The sequence below is a fragment of the Polypterus senegalus genome, chromosome 1 (genome assembly GCF_016835505.1).
Source record: "Polypterus senegalus isolate Bchr_013 chromosome 1, ASM1683550v1, whole genome shotgun sequence".
Classification (NCBI taxonomy): domain Eukaryota; kingdom Metazoa; phylum Chordata; class Cladistia; order Polypteriformes; family Polypteridae; genus Polypterus; species Polypterus senegalus.
The window spans coordinates 145,355,293-145,371,371 of NC_053154.1; the positions used below are offsets into that span (position 1 = coordinate 145,355,293).

At 40.3% G+C, this 16,079-nt stretch overlaps 1 protein-coding gene across 1 annotated transcript in view; it reads right to left on the reverse strand.

Annotated features, from left to right (window-relative positions):
• Positions 1 to 14,892: 14,892 nt before the first annotated feature.
• LOC120536608 (inner centromere protein A-like) overlaps positions 14,893 to 16,079 on the reverse strand; it is a 48,477-nt gene continuing 47,290 nt past the window's right edge. Inside the window, exon 16 of the mRNA XM_039765052.1 lies at positions 14,893 to 15,043. Coding sequence (XP_039620986.1) covers positions 14,893 to 15,043 — 151 coding nt within the window. The remainder of the gene's footprint in view (positions 15,044 to 16,079) is intronic.

A 16,079-nucleotide genomic window follows, 5' to 3' on the forward strand; every position in this document is an offset into this window, starting at 1 on the left:
CTTTCCAAGCACAAAGAACTAACTTCATATGCAGAGAAGCCTTCCCCAGATTGGAATGCTGCTTTGTCAAACAATGGTGCTAAGAGGGAAGCACACAACCAAGTAAAGAACCAAAAAGTGTCATTAAAGAGCTGTCATTTTTAAGGGGGCATTGTAGGTCCCTGGCACCAGGAATCTCCCACTGTTGTGTTCATTGTGTCATTTCTTTCGGTTCGTGCCACCAGCTCTGATATGTGGCCTCTTGATTCTTTCCTGTTGTACGTTTTCAATCTGTGAAAGTGTGATGGCTGTGGCTGCTTGTTTTCCACTTGTGTTCTCCAGCAGATGACAAGCCTGTACCCTAAGCTCTACTACTCTCACATTCATTGTCTCACCTTGGCTTGCGCTATACTTGTTTTTCATGCAAAATGGAATCATAAAAGTTCTGGACCACAGCCACTTCTAAATGATGATCTTCAACACAAAGAGGTTGACAGTCTAAGATAGTGTCAAAAATCCACTAGAGTTTTAACGATATAAAAAAAAATATCTACCTATATAGCACAGTAGGCTTGATAACATGGCAGTGTTGTAGCGGTGCTTGAAACTTCAGCTCCCAGCAGTTCCTGCAGAGGCTCTGATTGGTCATCTGCTGAAGGTGCAGGGGCTGCTGGGTACAAAGAGGCCTGCACAACATTTAAGAGGGAGCTAGTGTTGCCATAAAAGGGAGAAGTATTTTGTGTTTCATGTCTAAAGTTCCTGTCTGTCTACCTTCCCTTGTGATACCTGTGTCTTCTCATTTTTGTCCTGGATCATTTCTGGGTTGGGGTCTGGATTGTGTACTGTCTCCCAGTTATGTGAGGACTGTATGTGGATTTATGGTCATCCTGTGAAGAAAGGAGTGCTCCTGAACCGTCCACCCATCTTCACCATTTCAGGAACTACCGGTAGGACTGTCTTTACATTCCCCTTCAATGTGTGGATCTCTGGACTATTTACCTTCATCTTTACATCACATCAGTTGCCATTTTTTAATGGACTTTACTGTGTGTGATTATTGTTGTGGTTTGTTTTCGTGTTGATTGTACGTCACCGTAAGGGGAACTGGGGTGGGATCATTGTTTTCATTTATTATCAATACATTCTTTATCTGTTGTGTTATTACCGGTGGCTTTTTGTCTCTGCTTGTGAGTGTGTGAGGGTCAGGCCAAGGCTGGATGCGTCCCTGGAATCTTCACTAAAAACATAAATAAATCATCGTCTCTTCAAAAGTGTGAATCTTAGCGGCACTGGACCGCTACAGTGTGAGTAAGAATCCTGAAGCCTGTCTCCTATGCTTAATGCAATCAATGTCCAACATACTGTGCTTTTACAGAGACTGTCAGCCTTGTGCTGGTTCCTGGTTCTGGTTCATGGTGGTACTGGAAATTGCAGCAGGATAAATAATGTTAAGAACTTATTTATGAACTGCAGAAAGGAGGTGTAGCCACCTTACAAACCTGTGTGAGCTCATGGACAACATACAGACATGTGTCTCTGAGTTGAATGGCTGAGTTCTGTGACATCAGCAGCTGCGGGCAGCAAAACCTCGTAAGCCGGAGTGAATCAGCCACATCACTTACATGTTTGTAATCATCCCCAAGCTATAATTGTAACAACTTTAAGAAGATATGTTTGGAAAGCCCGAGGTACCGTATGAATGATTACATTTAGATGGGAAAGCAATAAAGAAATGGAGTGAGAAACGTACCAATCTAACTAACCTAAGAGTCTGGCTGAAGGCCAACTGAACATGTGTTTGGGATGATGCAGTAGCCACAGGGGGGCTTCCACTCGTTCTCAAGGCTGAATTTGGACCAACCCCATACCCCCCCAAACCTTTTTGCAGCTTAATGTGACTTTGGAAGCCTGGATGTGATGACTGAGCAGGTCTATGTCTGGTTCACTAAGTGCGTCATCAATACTCGGAACAAGCTGCACCTTCCTCTTCCAGTTTATTCTCATATCTCATGACTATCACAGACTTGTAAAACACTTAGTGGGAATGCCCTGGAATGAGTTAGATTACCAACATGTCTCTCCTTATTTCCTTATTACCCTGGCGCATGACACAGCAACTGGAATGATCAGTGCGGTCACGTTTTCTTTATCTTCTCTACCTCCGTGTCTGTTGATACGTTGCATCTGGCAGAAGTCCTTACTGGGACAGCCACAACAGTAACTCAGCTCTTAGACTTCTGAACAACTCCTCAACAGAGTTTTCATTCTCACCTTGGCTCTGGAATTATTTAAACATATTTTTCTTTCCTGCAAATTTTACATTAATTGCTTCAAATGAGAAACAGTCAGTAGAATTTATTTTAGCCTGTCCACAGTTGCTCCCAGCCTCCAGTAACCCTCCAACTAGATTCAATAGACTGAATAAGTGGATGAATGGATACATTTTACTTTACCTGTCACCCTTTTTATGTACAGTACAGGAATGGATCGTGTCACCTCAATTTACTTACTAAGATGTTTTCTTCCGTCTTCTCAATTTCTTTTGTTTATCATGAACATGGACATCTGCAGTCCATCTTGACAGAATAAGTTGCCAGGTAAGCACAAACAGAGAACAGGATGGCAGTCCATCATCGGCTCCGTTCACTCGCTCAGTCACTCATCCTGGGCCAATCTATGGCAATGCCAAATTATACAGCTTTTCCAGAGACTTCATGCACATAATCTTAGCGAGCTGGGGCCAGTTGCAGTGCACTCACATGATGCTCTGTTGTGTAACATGACAGTCCCAGTGACTCCCTCCATTTTGTCTGCCACTCCCCCCCAATAGCAGTTTCTTTTTACTATATGTTTTATGTAACTTGTGAGTTATTTTTCTATTGATTTTCATATGTCTAGTTTTTGTAGCTGTAAAATATTGACAACTCAGGATTTTTTAATTCCATATCAATTTATTGTTTTACATTAGAAATAATTAATTAAAAAGCGCTTGGCATATATAAGGGAAATTAAAACGTACAGACCCACTGTGGTATAGCGGGTCCACGGCTTAGAAAAAAAGGTCAGTTCTAAATACATAAGCATCACACTCGCGTCTTATAGAGGGGGCGTGGCAGTGTGGCCGGAGCGGTTCTCAGATGCGATGTGCTGCGGGCGTTTCCTCACTTATGTGCACAGGTGAGGAATCATCCGCATCCGTAATCGATGCCGGGAGCTGCTAATTGCTACACCTGTGCCACGTCTGCATTATTAGTAGGCGCGCAAGGGTGGAGGGGGGAGAAAAAAAAAAGATCGGAAAGAGAACGGAGGTTAAAGGAAGCAGGAAGTGAAGGAGCCGGAGTGAGTGAGTGAGTGAGTGAGCGGGAGCAGGTTCATTGTTAGGATGGGCAGCAGGGAGAAGTGAGCCTTGTGTGATTGGGTCACTCCTGCTGAGCGCTTGAGAGGAGCAGGAGTGACCTGGAAGGTGGATGACTCGCTGCATAAGGCCGAGGAAGGCAGCGGGAATCGGAGTGACCGGAAGGTGGATGACTCGCCGCATAAGGCCGAGGAAGACAGTGGGAGTCAGATTTGGGATTGGAACTCCAGCGTGAGAGCCCTGGCCTTTGGGGGAACCCAAGTCTCGGTCCACGTAGTGGTGTCGTACGGAGCCAGAGGACCGAAGGCAACCGGACGTGGTGAAGGTCAGTTGCAGGTAGGGTGACTCCCCTGGTGCATAGCCGGATGTTAGAAGAGGGGAGCCACCAGATGAAGGCACGGGGTTTTGTTTTTAAAAGCATTGCTTCCAGCCAGTATTTTAACCTCGTTTTTGATGGAACTTTTAATTGGAATTATTTTAACCTCCACTGTTTCACTCTGATTTTAATGGATTTATTTATTTAATGACTATGGTGCACTGAACTTTGAACACTGTTTTTGGATTTGTTTTTATTATAATAAAAGCACTTGCACCTTTTTGCACCATCCCCTTGCTCCGTTGGTGTCCTCACTGTCCAGCCCATCCAGTTACATTACCGATGGTTTGGGCTCAAGAGGCTCCCTAAAAGGAAGTGGGAGTCATGGAGTAGAACCTGCATCATCACACCCACACACAAAAATAATTCTTGTGAAAATTCTGAAATGTAATATTAGGGAGAATAAAGAAGTATCACTATTAGTTGTGCCTAGTAAGATTTTGGTACTTAACATTTTAAAGGATAAGTGTTGTATTTTTCAAGTAGAAGTTATTTCTTCACAATCATAGTATATATGCATTTGCCTTCCAAAATTTTGTTCTGAAGTTAAGCATTTGATATGAATTAAAAAAATCTTACCCTCACTGGCGCTTTACAATAGAGGGTAACAGGGAATTTCATCACCGCAAAAGAAAATCCTAAAAACTTATCTTAGATCACCAAAAGGGATCTGGAAAAAATCATTTTATTGCATATTCCAGGTACTATTTTACTTTGAAAACTTGCCTTCCAATTTAAAGAAGCATGTTGAGGTAAGCTTTCCCTCCCACTTCTTCAGGAGCTAACACTAGAGTGAGCCTGGCCAGCGGTGAGAAGCAAGCCCCCAGTAAGTCTCAAGTTCCCGAGGTAAATTCAGGTCACACATCAAGTGCCACAGGACTTCAAGTCTCATGTTTGGTCAATACCTTCTCCAAATCTATATAGATATAGATAGATAGATATATATATATATATAGATAGATATAGATATACAGTGGTACCTTGGTATATGTCTTTAATCCGTTCCAGATCCTTGGACTTATACCAAACAGGACTTATACCAAACAAATTTTTCCCATAAGAAATAATGGGAAAATGATTAATTCGTTCCCATGAAAAAAAATCCTATTGTTATTGGCATATTATACATTGATGGGGTTGTATAAAATAATTTAACCACTGCTTAATACTAAATACATAAAATACAAAAGCAATTAGATGAAATAAATGAAAATGACTTGTCCAGTAACAATGAGTTTAATTTTACTGCACAACAAACGAGAGTGTTACAGCCCTTCTAAAGGAGCCACTTCAGGCGATTGTGTAGCACTGCCGTTGCTCTTCTTCTGGCAGTCTTTAATTCAAATCCCTAAAGCAGATTCCATCCGGACTACTGCCTTATTACATCCACTTACAACTCGTTTTGCACCCTGGTTAAAAGGACACTGCGGCCGTAGATCTTATATTCCTTTCCTACTTTTTAAATAAGAATCGTAGCCTTCAACAAATCCAAAATGTTTACCTTTTCGGCAATCATTAACATCTTCCATTTGCACTTGGGTACGGCCCCTGAAGCAGTAGCAGATCGTTTTGAAGCCATAATGAAGGGCTTAACTATGCACAAAGATGAACACAAAAGAGCACAAAAGTTAACTCTTTACACAGTGAAACACGTTGATGCTGAATGAGCGAGACGAGACTTCCTGGTTAACACTGCATTCAGCACACAGGAACTTAACTACGTGCTCTGATTGGTTAGCTTCTCAGTCATCCGCCAATAGCGTGCCTTGTATGAAATCAACTGGGCAAACCAACTGAGGAAGCATGTACAGGAAGTAAAAAGACACATTGTCCACAGAACCCGTGAAGCAGTGAAAAATCTGTGTTATATATTTAGTTATGCTTACATATAAAATCCGCGATAGAGTGAAGCCGCGAAAGTCAAAGCGTGATATAGCAAGGGATTACTGTACAGGTTAAAACTTTTTTTGAAGGCGCGCGCCCGTATACCACACGTGTTGTTCTAGCACACGAGTCGTATTCCAAACAAAGGTCGTATACCAAGCAAAATATTTCGCCTCTAAACAGGACATATACCAAGTTGGACTTATTCCAAAGCAGACGTATACCGAGGTACCACTGTATATATATAGAGATATATATAGATATAGATATAGATATATAGGTACCTCGGTATACGTCCTTAATCCATTCCAGGTCCTTGGACTTACACCAAACAGGACGTATGCCAAACATTTTTCCAATAAGAAATAATGGAAAAATGATTAATCTGTTCCCATGAAAAAAATCCTATTGTTATTGGCATATTATACATTGATGGGGTTGTATAAAATAATTTAAACACTGCTTAATACTAAAATACATAAATACAAAAGCAATCAGATAAAATAAATGAAAATTTAACCTCACTTTACTTTTTAATAACATCTTTGTTTTTCACAATCGTAGATACCGTCGTTCTCGGCAAACGGTATGCAGAAGCCTTGTCCCGGATATGCATGCCACCTTCATACTTTTCAACAATCAATTCAAATTTACGTGAAAAAACACAAAATCACGTTGTGACGATGCGGGTTTGCTGTATGCTCCTATCCGTGAACCTTATCTGTAATGTTACCTATGAGCATAGCAGTGAGGCACAACAAAGCACGGGATGGTGAAAAAGTGTAAAGTGCTTTTATTAAAACAATCAACTAAACAAGGTGTTCAAATTAAACTGCAGTCTCCAAAGTTCCAATAAATAAATCCATAAAATCAGAAGTGAAACGTGGAGGTTAAAAACAATAGAAAAAAGTCTTCTTAAAAACAATGAGGTTAAAATACAGCAGGAAGCATTCTTTAAAAAAAATAAATAAAAAACCACAAGAAGCAGCCCAGTGCCTTTTTACCTGGCGGCCCCCCTGCTTCCCCCCTCTGGGCTTCTCAACAGGGGAGTTGCCCTAATTGCAGCTGACCTTCACTCAACCTACTTCAGCTGTTCAGTTCACCTCTCCGATCCCTGGCTCTGGTAGGCTCCTCCTGACTTGGGGTCCACAATGACCTCCTTCCGGTCAATACCGCTCCATGATCACTCTGCAGGAGTGACCACTACTACTATTCCCCGGGTGTCGGCCCAAAACCCAGGCTCCCTGTTCAGCTGCAATGCGAGCCTGCCTTCTCGCTCGCGCTCTCTCTCTCTCCTTCTTCCTCCTTTCTCCTGCAACCTCCCGCCCGTCCATCCATCTTTTCTTTCTTTTTCCTCCCCTTCTAGCCGACTTGCGCTTCTGTTTATCAAGAGGGCATGGCAGCTGAAATCAGCAGCCCCAGGAACAATCACAAATACGGATGGTCTCTCACCTGTGCACTTAGGTGAGAAATGCCCACATTGTGAATCGCCCTGAGAACCGCTTCAGCTCAATACCATCCACTTGCAGAGCCACCACGCCCCCTCACCGAGCCGCGAACACGGTGATTATTTATTTTAAAACTGGACTTTGACAGGAGCTGTGGACCCACTATACCACACACGTGAAAATTCACAGAGAGATATAGCGCAGGTTGTTCACTGAATGCTAGCAACTGGCACACTGATGCTCGTGGGCAGTCGTGGCTTTGTCTCGAGAGAGGTAAACAAGGGTAGCACGCGAGGCGTATTACAAACAAAGGTCGTATACCAAGCAAGATGTTTCGCGTCCAAACAGGACGTATACCAAGTTGGACTTATTCCAAAGCAGACGTATACCGAGGTACCACTGTATATAAAAGCCAAATACCACTGATTCACACATCACAAAATCTCCCAAACCATGAGGACTTGGGACTTGAAATTTTGAATGTAGGTTACCCTTGGCCCATATGTGCTCGCTAAGAAGTGGTTTCAAAAATTTCGTGATCCAAGCGCGAAATTTCATATAGTTTTTTAGACCTGCTTGTAAGTCTGTCCTATTTTCATGAGAGAACTACTTAACGGATTTACGTCTTTTTTTTTTTTTTCTACAATTTGCTTGAACATTCCGGTTGAATTCTCATTGCGCTAAGAATCATAGTTCGTTTGCAGGGGCGATATAATCGTGCTAATCTGAGACAGAGGCTGCAGGCCGAGGGAAGGGGGAAGAGTGACGTCCGGAGTAGAAAGCTGGGCCGGGCCCTCCTCACTGTCCTGTTTCACTAATACGATGGTTAGTACAGTACTGTATATAAGCTTTTAATACATTCTGCCAATTATATTTGTTCCATCCCAAAGAAAACAAGAGCTTGCTCAACCACATTAGTATTTAATATTTTTATTATTATTATGCCATTTACATTTGGCATATGTATGCTTGCAACACTTCTTGAAATGTTTTAGCATAATAATGAAAGGAACACCCATACCCTATATAAAAAAAAGTTACGGAAAACAACAAAAAAAACTAAAATAGCAAGTTTTCATCTGTGATAATTCTGAAAAGTGGCAGTCTACACTTATTAAAATTGTTAGTGTACAAACAAGGAGCATTGAACACTGTCATACTCTCAACTTTTTTCAGATCTTTGATCTAAGTTCAACTGAAATCAGTGATTCATTCGTAGATCATTTTAAAATTAAAATTGTACTAAACATTGGTCTCGTCCGATGCGAGAGATGGACGTCTGAAGTGGAGCTCCGCTAGTAGCAGTGTTATTTTTCATATTATTTGCTTATTATCCTGAGATATCCTGTATCTATTGAATCCAAGGAGACTGCTACAGTATATATGTAAGTATACATAAACATGGCCAGCAAGAAAAGGGGTCCAAAAGAATTGAAAACTGAAAAGAATTGAAAACTAAAGCTGCACCCAAGCTAAGATCAGCAAGCCCTAGCTCAAGATACGGCTTTTCAGAGAGCGACCTGGATCAGCTGGGCGAAAGTACAGACTCTTCGGGACCAAGGTCTGCTACATCGTCACCGGCTGAGAGTGAGGGGCGCGAATGTACAATCGTGAGTGCAGATCTCGATAGCTTGCTGATCGAAGAAGAACACCTGAAACTGGAAAAGGGTTTACAGTCCGCAATCTCAATTACTCCACGCGAGCCGGGAATAGCGGGGGACACCGGCTACAGTAGGGCTTGACGCTTTACCTACAGTACAAGAAAGCACAATTGAAATGTCTAAACTGCAGGTGATGTTCGCTGAGCTCATACAAGATATAAAGAAAACCGAGAAGGCTAATGAGAAAGCAAGGGCAAAGGCACATGAGAGACTGAAACAGGAATTGAAACAGGAGTTGCAACAAGCAAACGAAACGCAACGGCTGATGCTGCAACAGGCAAATGAAAGGCTGTGACAAGAAATGCAAGTGGAAATCCGACAGGTGCTGGGTAAAATTGAAACGCTTACTGATCAATTGGAGGATCTCAAGGAGACTTTCACGACTAGGATTGAATTAGCCGAAAATTTAGCTACCAGTGCTGAAGAAAAAGCAGAAAATATCAGCTCCGAATGCAAAAAACTCAGAGACAGACTGGCTGCTTTGGAAGATGGGAGTAGAAGGTATAATGTCAGAATTGAAGGTCTGCCTGAGAATCTAGAAAGTTCAAACCCTGTGAAATTCGCAGCTAAACTTTTTTCTAAAATAATCGGGGACGACTTTAAAGCAGAATCTGAGACAGCAGCGGCTTACCGCGTACGCGGATCAAACACCGTCAGACCCAGACCAAGATCTTTTATAGTTCATTTTGAACAATTATCATTTAAACTAGAGGTGATGGCACTCCTCAGAAACAAGGAAGATATTATATATGAAAATAACCACATTCGTGTCTTCTCTGACTTCTCTCCAGCAACAGCTACTAAACGCGCAGCCTTCTACAACATTAAACAGCGGTTACGGCAAGCCAGCGTCAAATACAGCCTCTTGTATCCGGCAAAACTGAAAGTGGAATGGCAGGGTCAGTTCTATGTCTTCGCTAGCAAGGAAGAAGCAGAAAAGGAATTAAGAAAGCTGATCCCAGGACTATTCTGATACATAATATCGAGTCATGGCGGTTAATGATAAAGCAAGGATTAATAATCTACTGTCTGATCTATTCGTTTTAAAATACAGGTTTTTATCAGCATATATTCTCATATATTCTCAATATTAGTTAGTATTACTAGGGCGATATCTGTTTATGTTTTATTGTGCTTAATTACTTTTTCTTTTTTCATCTCTACCCTAAACGAGACTGTTCAATATCATGCCCTTGGTTTATTGTTATTGCTATTACTGCATTAAGACTTGTTATGCTTGTTTTGGACACATCTTTAACACCATCACCTGGGTTTATTATCTGGGGATATCATCTTAATGCACTAAAATTGATGAAGATTATATATATATATATATATATATATATATATATATATATATATATATATATATATATATATATATATATATATATATATATATATATATATATTTTAAGTGCAAAATTCTTTTTTTTTTTTTTTTAAAGACTATATTGGTAACAGATATCTCTATCTTTTAACCCTAAAGCGCCACTGCATGGGACTTGATGTGCTTTGGACGTGCTCTGTCTCTGGGTATGTCAGAGGACTGGGACTGTGTGAAGTGGGTTTTAGCCTCACTTGGGGAGGCAAAAGGGAGGGTGGGGGTTAAGGGGGGAAGAGAAAGAGAGCAGGCTTGATCTATACCTAATCAATCATCTCAATCTCTATAATTATAACTATCAACGTAATAATAAGCTGCATGGCAACAACTCTTGGGGGAATAGGAAATTAAGACCTAAACTGTCTCACTTCCAGTTAAGACTATAAAATGACATCAAAAACTCAGAATCAGTGTCTCCATGATGGGACAGTTAACTTCGTAAGCTGGAATGTTAAAGGCCTGAATCACGAATTAAAGAGAAAGAAAGTACTTTCTCACCTAACAGGTCTAAATGCTAAAATAGTATTTTTACAGGAAACCCACTTACTAAGCAAGGATCAGTTCCGCTGCAAAAGACTGGACTGGCCAAATGTTCCATTCTAGTTTTACAAAGAAAACTAGAGGGTGGGAATTCTCATACATAGAACAGTACCATTTGTAGCATCAGATGTAGTATTGGATCCTGAAGGGAGATATGTAATGGTCATGGGAGACTTATCTAACTGTAAAATGATTTTGATAAATGTTTATGCACCTAATGTTGATGATAAGGAATTTATACAAAATTTATTTGCATCCATTCCCAATCTGAACACTCATAAACTTATAATGGCTGGGGACTTTAATTGTGTTCTAAATCCACTTTTAGATAGGACTTCCTCCACAGGGGAACGCATCTAACACCGCAAAAACAATTACAAAGTTTATAACTGATCACAACTTATCAGATCCCTGGAGGTTTTTAAACCCAAATTCAAGAACATATTCTTTCTACTCACCAGTACATCATTGCTACTCAAGGATTGATTACTTCTTTATAGACAATAACTTCTTGCCTAAGATTAAATCTTGTAAATACGATGCTATTGTTATTTCAGACCATGCACCTATGATCTTGGAGCTGAAATTACTAAGCCCCATACACTCACCCGCAGATGGCGCTCAACCGCTTCTATTAGCTGACGAGAATTGTACTGAATTTATATCCAAACAAATCAAATTCTTTCTAGAGACAAATACATCCCTGAGATCTCTGCAGGAATACTCTGGGAAACTCTTAAGGCCTTCTTAAGAGGACAGATTATCTCATATCTTTCCCACAGAAATAAATCCGAAGCCAAGAAAGTAGCAGAGATAAAAAGCGAAATTACTAAAATAGATGAAGAACATGCCAGACTACCAAGCGAGACTCTACATAGAGGAGGCAGGCTCTACATTCAGAATTAAACCTCTTGACAACTAAAGAAACTGAACAACTAATTTACAAATCCAGACATCATTATTATGAACATGGAGAAAGCTAATAAGCTTTTAGCTCAACAAATTCACAAGCAAGAAGTGCAAGCGCAATCTCGTAATCACCTAACACTAACGGAGATAAAATCATCGAACACAAAAATATAATGCACACTTTCAGAGACTACTATAAATCCCTATATACTACTGAGTTTAAAGAAGACAATATACAATCTAATGCATTTCTGGATACATTACAGATACCACAAATAGACGCTTTTAGTGTGGAGGAACTTGATAAACCTCTGGCATTATCAGAATTACTAGATGCTATAAAGTCACTCCAAGGTGGAAAAGCAGCAGGCCCTGATGGCTACCCTGCAGAGTTTTACAAGAAATTCTCCGCTCAGCTAGCTCCCTCCTATTAGCAACATTTACAGAAGCCAGAGATAACCAATCTCTTCCACAAACCTTTGCCAAGCACTAATCACTGTCTTTCCAAAACAAAATAAGGACTTATTACAATGTGCATCATACAGACCAATTTCACTTCTGAATAACGACGTTAAAATACTCTCTAAAATCATAGCTAGAAGGATGGAGAAAGTGCTCCCTCGTAATATCACAAGACCAAACTGGATTTATTAGGGGCCGACACTTATCTTCAAATCTTCGACGCCTGTTTAATGTAATATACTCACCAACTAAATCAAACACCCCAGAAATATTATTATCATTGGATGCAGAAAAAGCATTCGACATGATTGAATGGAAATACCTTTTACTATTTTGGAGAAGTTTGGGTTTGGCCCGAACATTTGTGCATGGATTAAATTACTGTATACTAACCCAGAAGCTTCAGTTTGCATCAATAACATTTGCTCAGACTACTTTAAACTAGAACGTGGCACAAGACAAGGATGCCCTTTGTCACCACTGCTGTTTGCAATTGCCATTGAACCACTGGCAATACATTGTCGAAATACTGATCAGATAAAGGGGATTAGCAGAGAAGGACTGGAACAGAAAATCTCATTATATGCAGATGACATGGTACTGTATATATGGACCCAGAAAATTCTGTGCCTGCAGTCTTAGCAGCACTCACAGAATTTCAAAAGATCTCTGGTCTCAGAATTAATCTGAATAAAAGTGTACTCTTTCCAGTGAATTCTCAAGCATATAATATTAGATTAGACACCCTACCTTTTATCATTGCAGAACAGTTTAAATACCTCGGGTAAACATCACAAGTAAACATAAAGCTCTTTATCAACAAAATTTCTGCCTGCATGGAAAAAATTTAAACAAGACTTGCATAGATGGTCAACCCTTCATCTCACACTAGCTGGAAGAATTAACACTGTTAAGATGAATATTCTTCCTAAGCTCCTTTTTATTTCAAAACATACCAATATACATTAATAAATCATTCTTTAAGCAATTAGATTCAACAATAACCTCATTTATTTGGAATTCTAAACATCCACGCATCAAAAGAGCGACCCTACAAAGACAAAAGGCAGAAGGCGGCATGGCTCTACCTAACTTCCAGTTTTATTACTGGGCAGCAAATATACAGTCGATAAGAACCTGGACACAAATAGAAGAACATACACAGGCATGGACCGCAATAGAAGTAAAATCCTGCAGTACTTCTTTGTATTCCTTGCTGTGCTCCAATAAACACACGCTATCGGCAATACACTAATAACCCAATTGTGCTCCACTCACTTAGAATCTGGAACCAATGTAGAAAGCATTTTAAGACGGAGAAGCTTCTTCTGTGGCACCCTGCAAAGAACCACCTCTTTCAACCTTCACAAACATATGCAGTTTTAATATCTGGAAAAATTTGGAATTAACTTGCTTAGAGATCTTTATATAGACAACGTCTTTGCATCCTATGAACAATTACATTCCAAATTTAACATTCCAGCTACACATTTCTTTCACTATCTTCAAATCAGGAACTTTGTTAAACAGAACCTTCCAGATTTTCCTCATCTTGCACCCTCATCCATGCTGGAAAAATATTGCTCAATTTCAAGGAGTTAGACTCCATCTCTACAATATATAAAATCATTTTACAATCCCTTCCTTTCAAAGATCCAAGAGGACACTGGGAAAAAGATCTCTCAATTAATATATCAGAAAAGGAGTGGAAAGTAGCAATGCAGAGAATTCACTCAAGCTCCATATCGCAAAGCATACAATTATACAACTCAAAATTATATATCGAGCACATCTGTCTCACTAAAACTCTCAAAATGTTTCCAGGGCATGATCCAACCTGCGAACGTTGCAAAAGCCCCAGCCTCACTAGGTCACATGTTCTGGGCCTGCACCAAATTAACATTATTCTGGACAAAATTTTTAATTACCTCTCAGACAGTCTTGGACTCACAATCCCTCCTAACCCATTAACAGCTGTGTTTGGGGTTCTTCCAGAGGGTCTTAAAGTGGAGAAAGACAAACAAATTGTGATTGCATTCACTACACTGTTGGCACGCAGACTTATTCTGATAAACTGGAAGAACCCAAACTCTCCTCTTTTAAGTCAGTGGGAAACTGATGTGTTATATTATTTAAAATTGGAAAAATCAAATACTCAGTTAGAGGATCTGTACAGACTTTTTCAAAGCATGGCAGGATCTAATCAGTAATATTTTAAAATAAGTTTATAAAGCACAGAGAATTTATTAATTTAGGTATGTTTACAAGCCTTAAATCTTACATCGTTTGGCTTGCTCTCTCTCTCAGGGGTGGGGATCAATCTGTTCTTTAACTCAATTTTTCTTTTTGTAAAAACTTGATTGCAATAAAATTAATTAAAAAAAAAAATTCAGCAGGAAATTATATAAATAACATTCCTTTAGTTGTATTATTAACAAAGCAATGCCACAAAATACCTCCTCCCCAACTCCCCTGTATTCACTCTTTCTCCCTTGACCAGTGAAAAATACACAGCTCACCTCACTGCTGACAGGCATTAAATGGAGGAGCCTGAAGGAAGTTGAAAGAGGAATTCATTAATTGATCTAAAACTCATTGCATTTACAAATAAAATCAGATTTGATAAGTTTGTTACATCTCCAAGAACAATACAATCGAAGGTAAACTACCCCATGGCTAAACACATACAGTACTTTACAGGACTGCTAGGACAGCTATGACCCTCACTGCTACACTGAAGGCCGATGGGAGAGTCTTCTTGTTCATTACCCACAATAAGACACTGTTCTGGCCTTCATACATTGTAAGGTACTGACTGAGCTGAACAGCAGGTGAGCAGAAACTCTGTTCCCTTTGTCTCTTTCTGTAAACAGCAAACAGTCCTGTGTCCTTTCTCACTCCTGGCTGTGTTCCTCTGCAGTATCCACTGGCTGATAATTTTCAGACTTATCTTTCAAAATCAGATCTTTTACCAGAAATAACAACATATGCCGATCATCCACAAGGTTTGGTGAAATGAATAACATTATCTCATTACAATGCCACCTGTCAAGGGTGAGATACAGTATATTAAGAAAGTAGGTGCATTGGTGATCCTAAATTGTCCCTAGTGTGTGCTTGCTATGTGTATGTGTGTGTGCCCTGTGGTGGGCTGGCACCCTGCCCGGGGTTTGTTCCTGCGTTGTGCTCTGTGTTGGCTGGGATTGGCTCCAGCAGACCACTGTAAGCCTGTGTTATGATACAGCAGGTTGGATGATGGATGGATGGAAGTGAAGACAGTTTCTGAAGGTGATGTGTTGGCTGGAAGCAGACAAAAATGGACAAACGTAAGGATATGTGCCAGTTTGACAACGGCTAGACAGTCAAGGCAGAGCATCTCCAAAAACGGCAGGTCTTTTGGGGTGCTCCCGGTACGCATAAGTCCAACATTGTTGCAGACCCCGTACATCGCTTCATGGCAACGGCCTCTTTCAGCATTATAACATGCCTTGCCACCCTGCGTAAACTGTACAGGAATGGTTTGAGGAACATGACAAAAGAGTTTAAGGTGTTCACTTGGCCTCCAAATTCCCCAGATCTCAGTCCAATTGAGCATCTGTGGGAAGTCCTGGAGGCCCCACCTCACAACTTAAAGTATCTGACTTTTAACACCTTGGTGCCATATACCACAGGACACCATCAGTCCATGTCTTGTTGGGCCAGTGCTGTTTTGGCAGCATAAGGGTGATCTACACAATATTAGGCAGGTGGTTTTAATGTAATACAAACAATATATTTTACAGCAAGCTTTGATTATATACTGTAAACAGGATTCTTAATGTACTTATAAATATGACATACTTTTTACCATTGCAGTCAGTTCAGTCTTGCAATTATCATCTGCAAGTATGTGATGCTCAATCCACATCCACCCAAAGGAGGGATCAAGCACTGCTGCTTTAAGACATAGTGGGTGTGAGGGCTCTTTGTCTGATGTTAGGCTCATCCTAACATTGTGGAAAATGCCACAAAACCTTGTCTTCTTTGACATTTCAAGACACCGAAACAGTCCACTCAGATAACACACTTGTGACTTCATCTT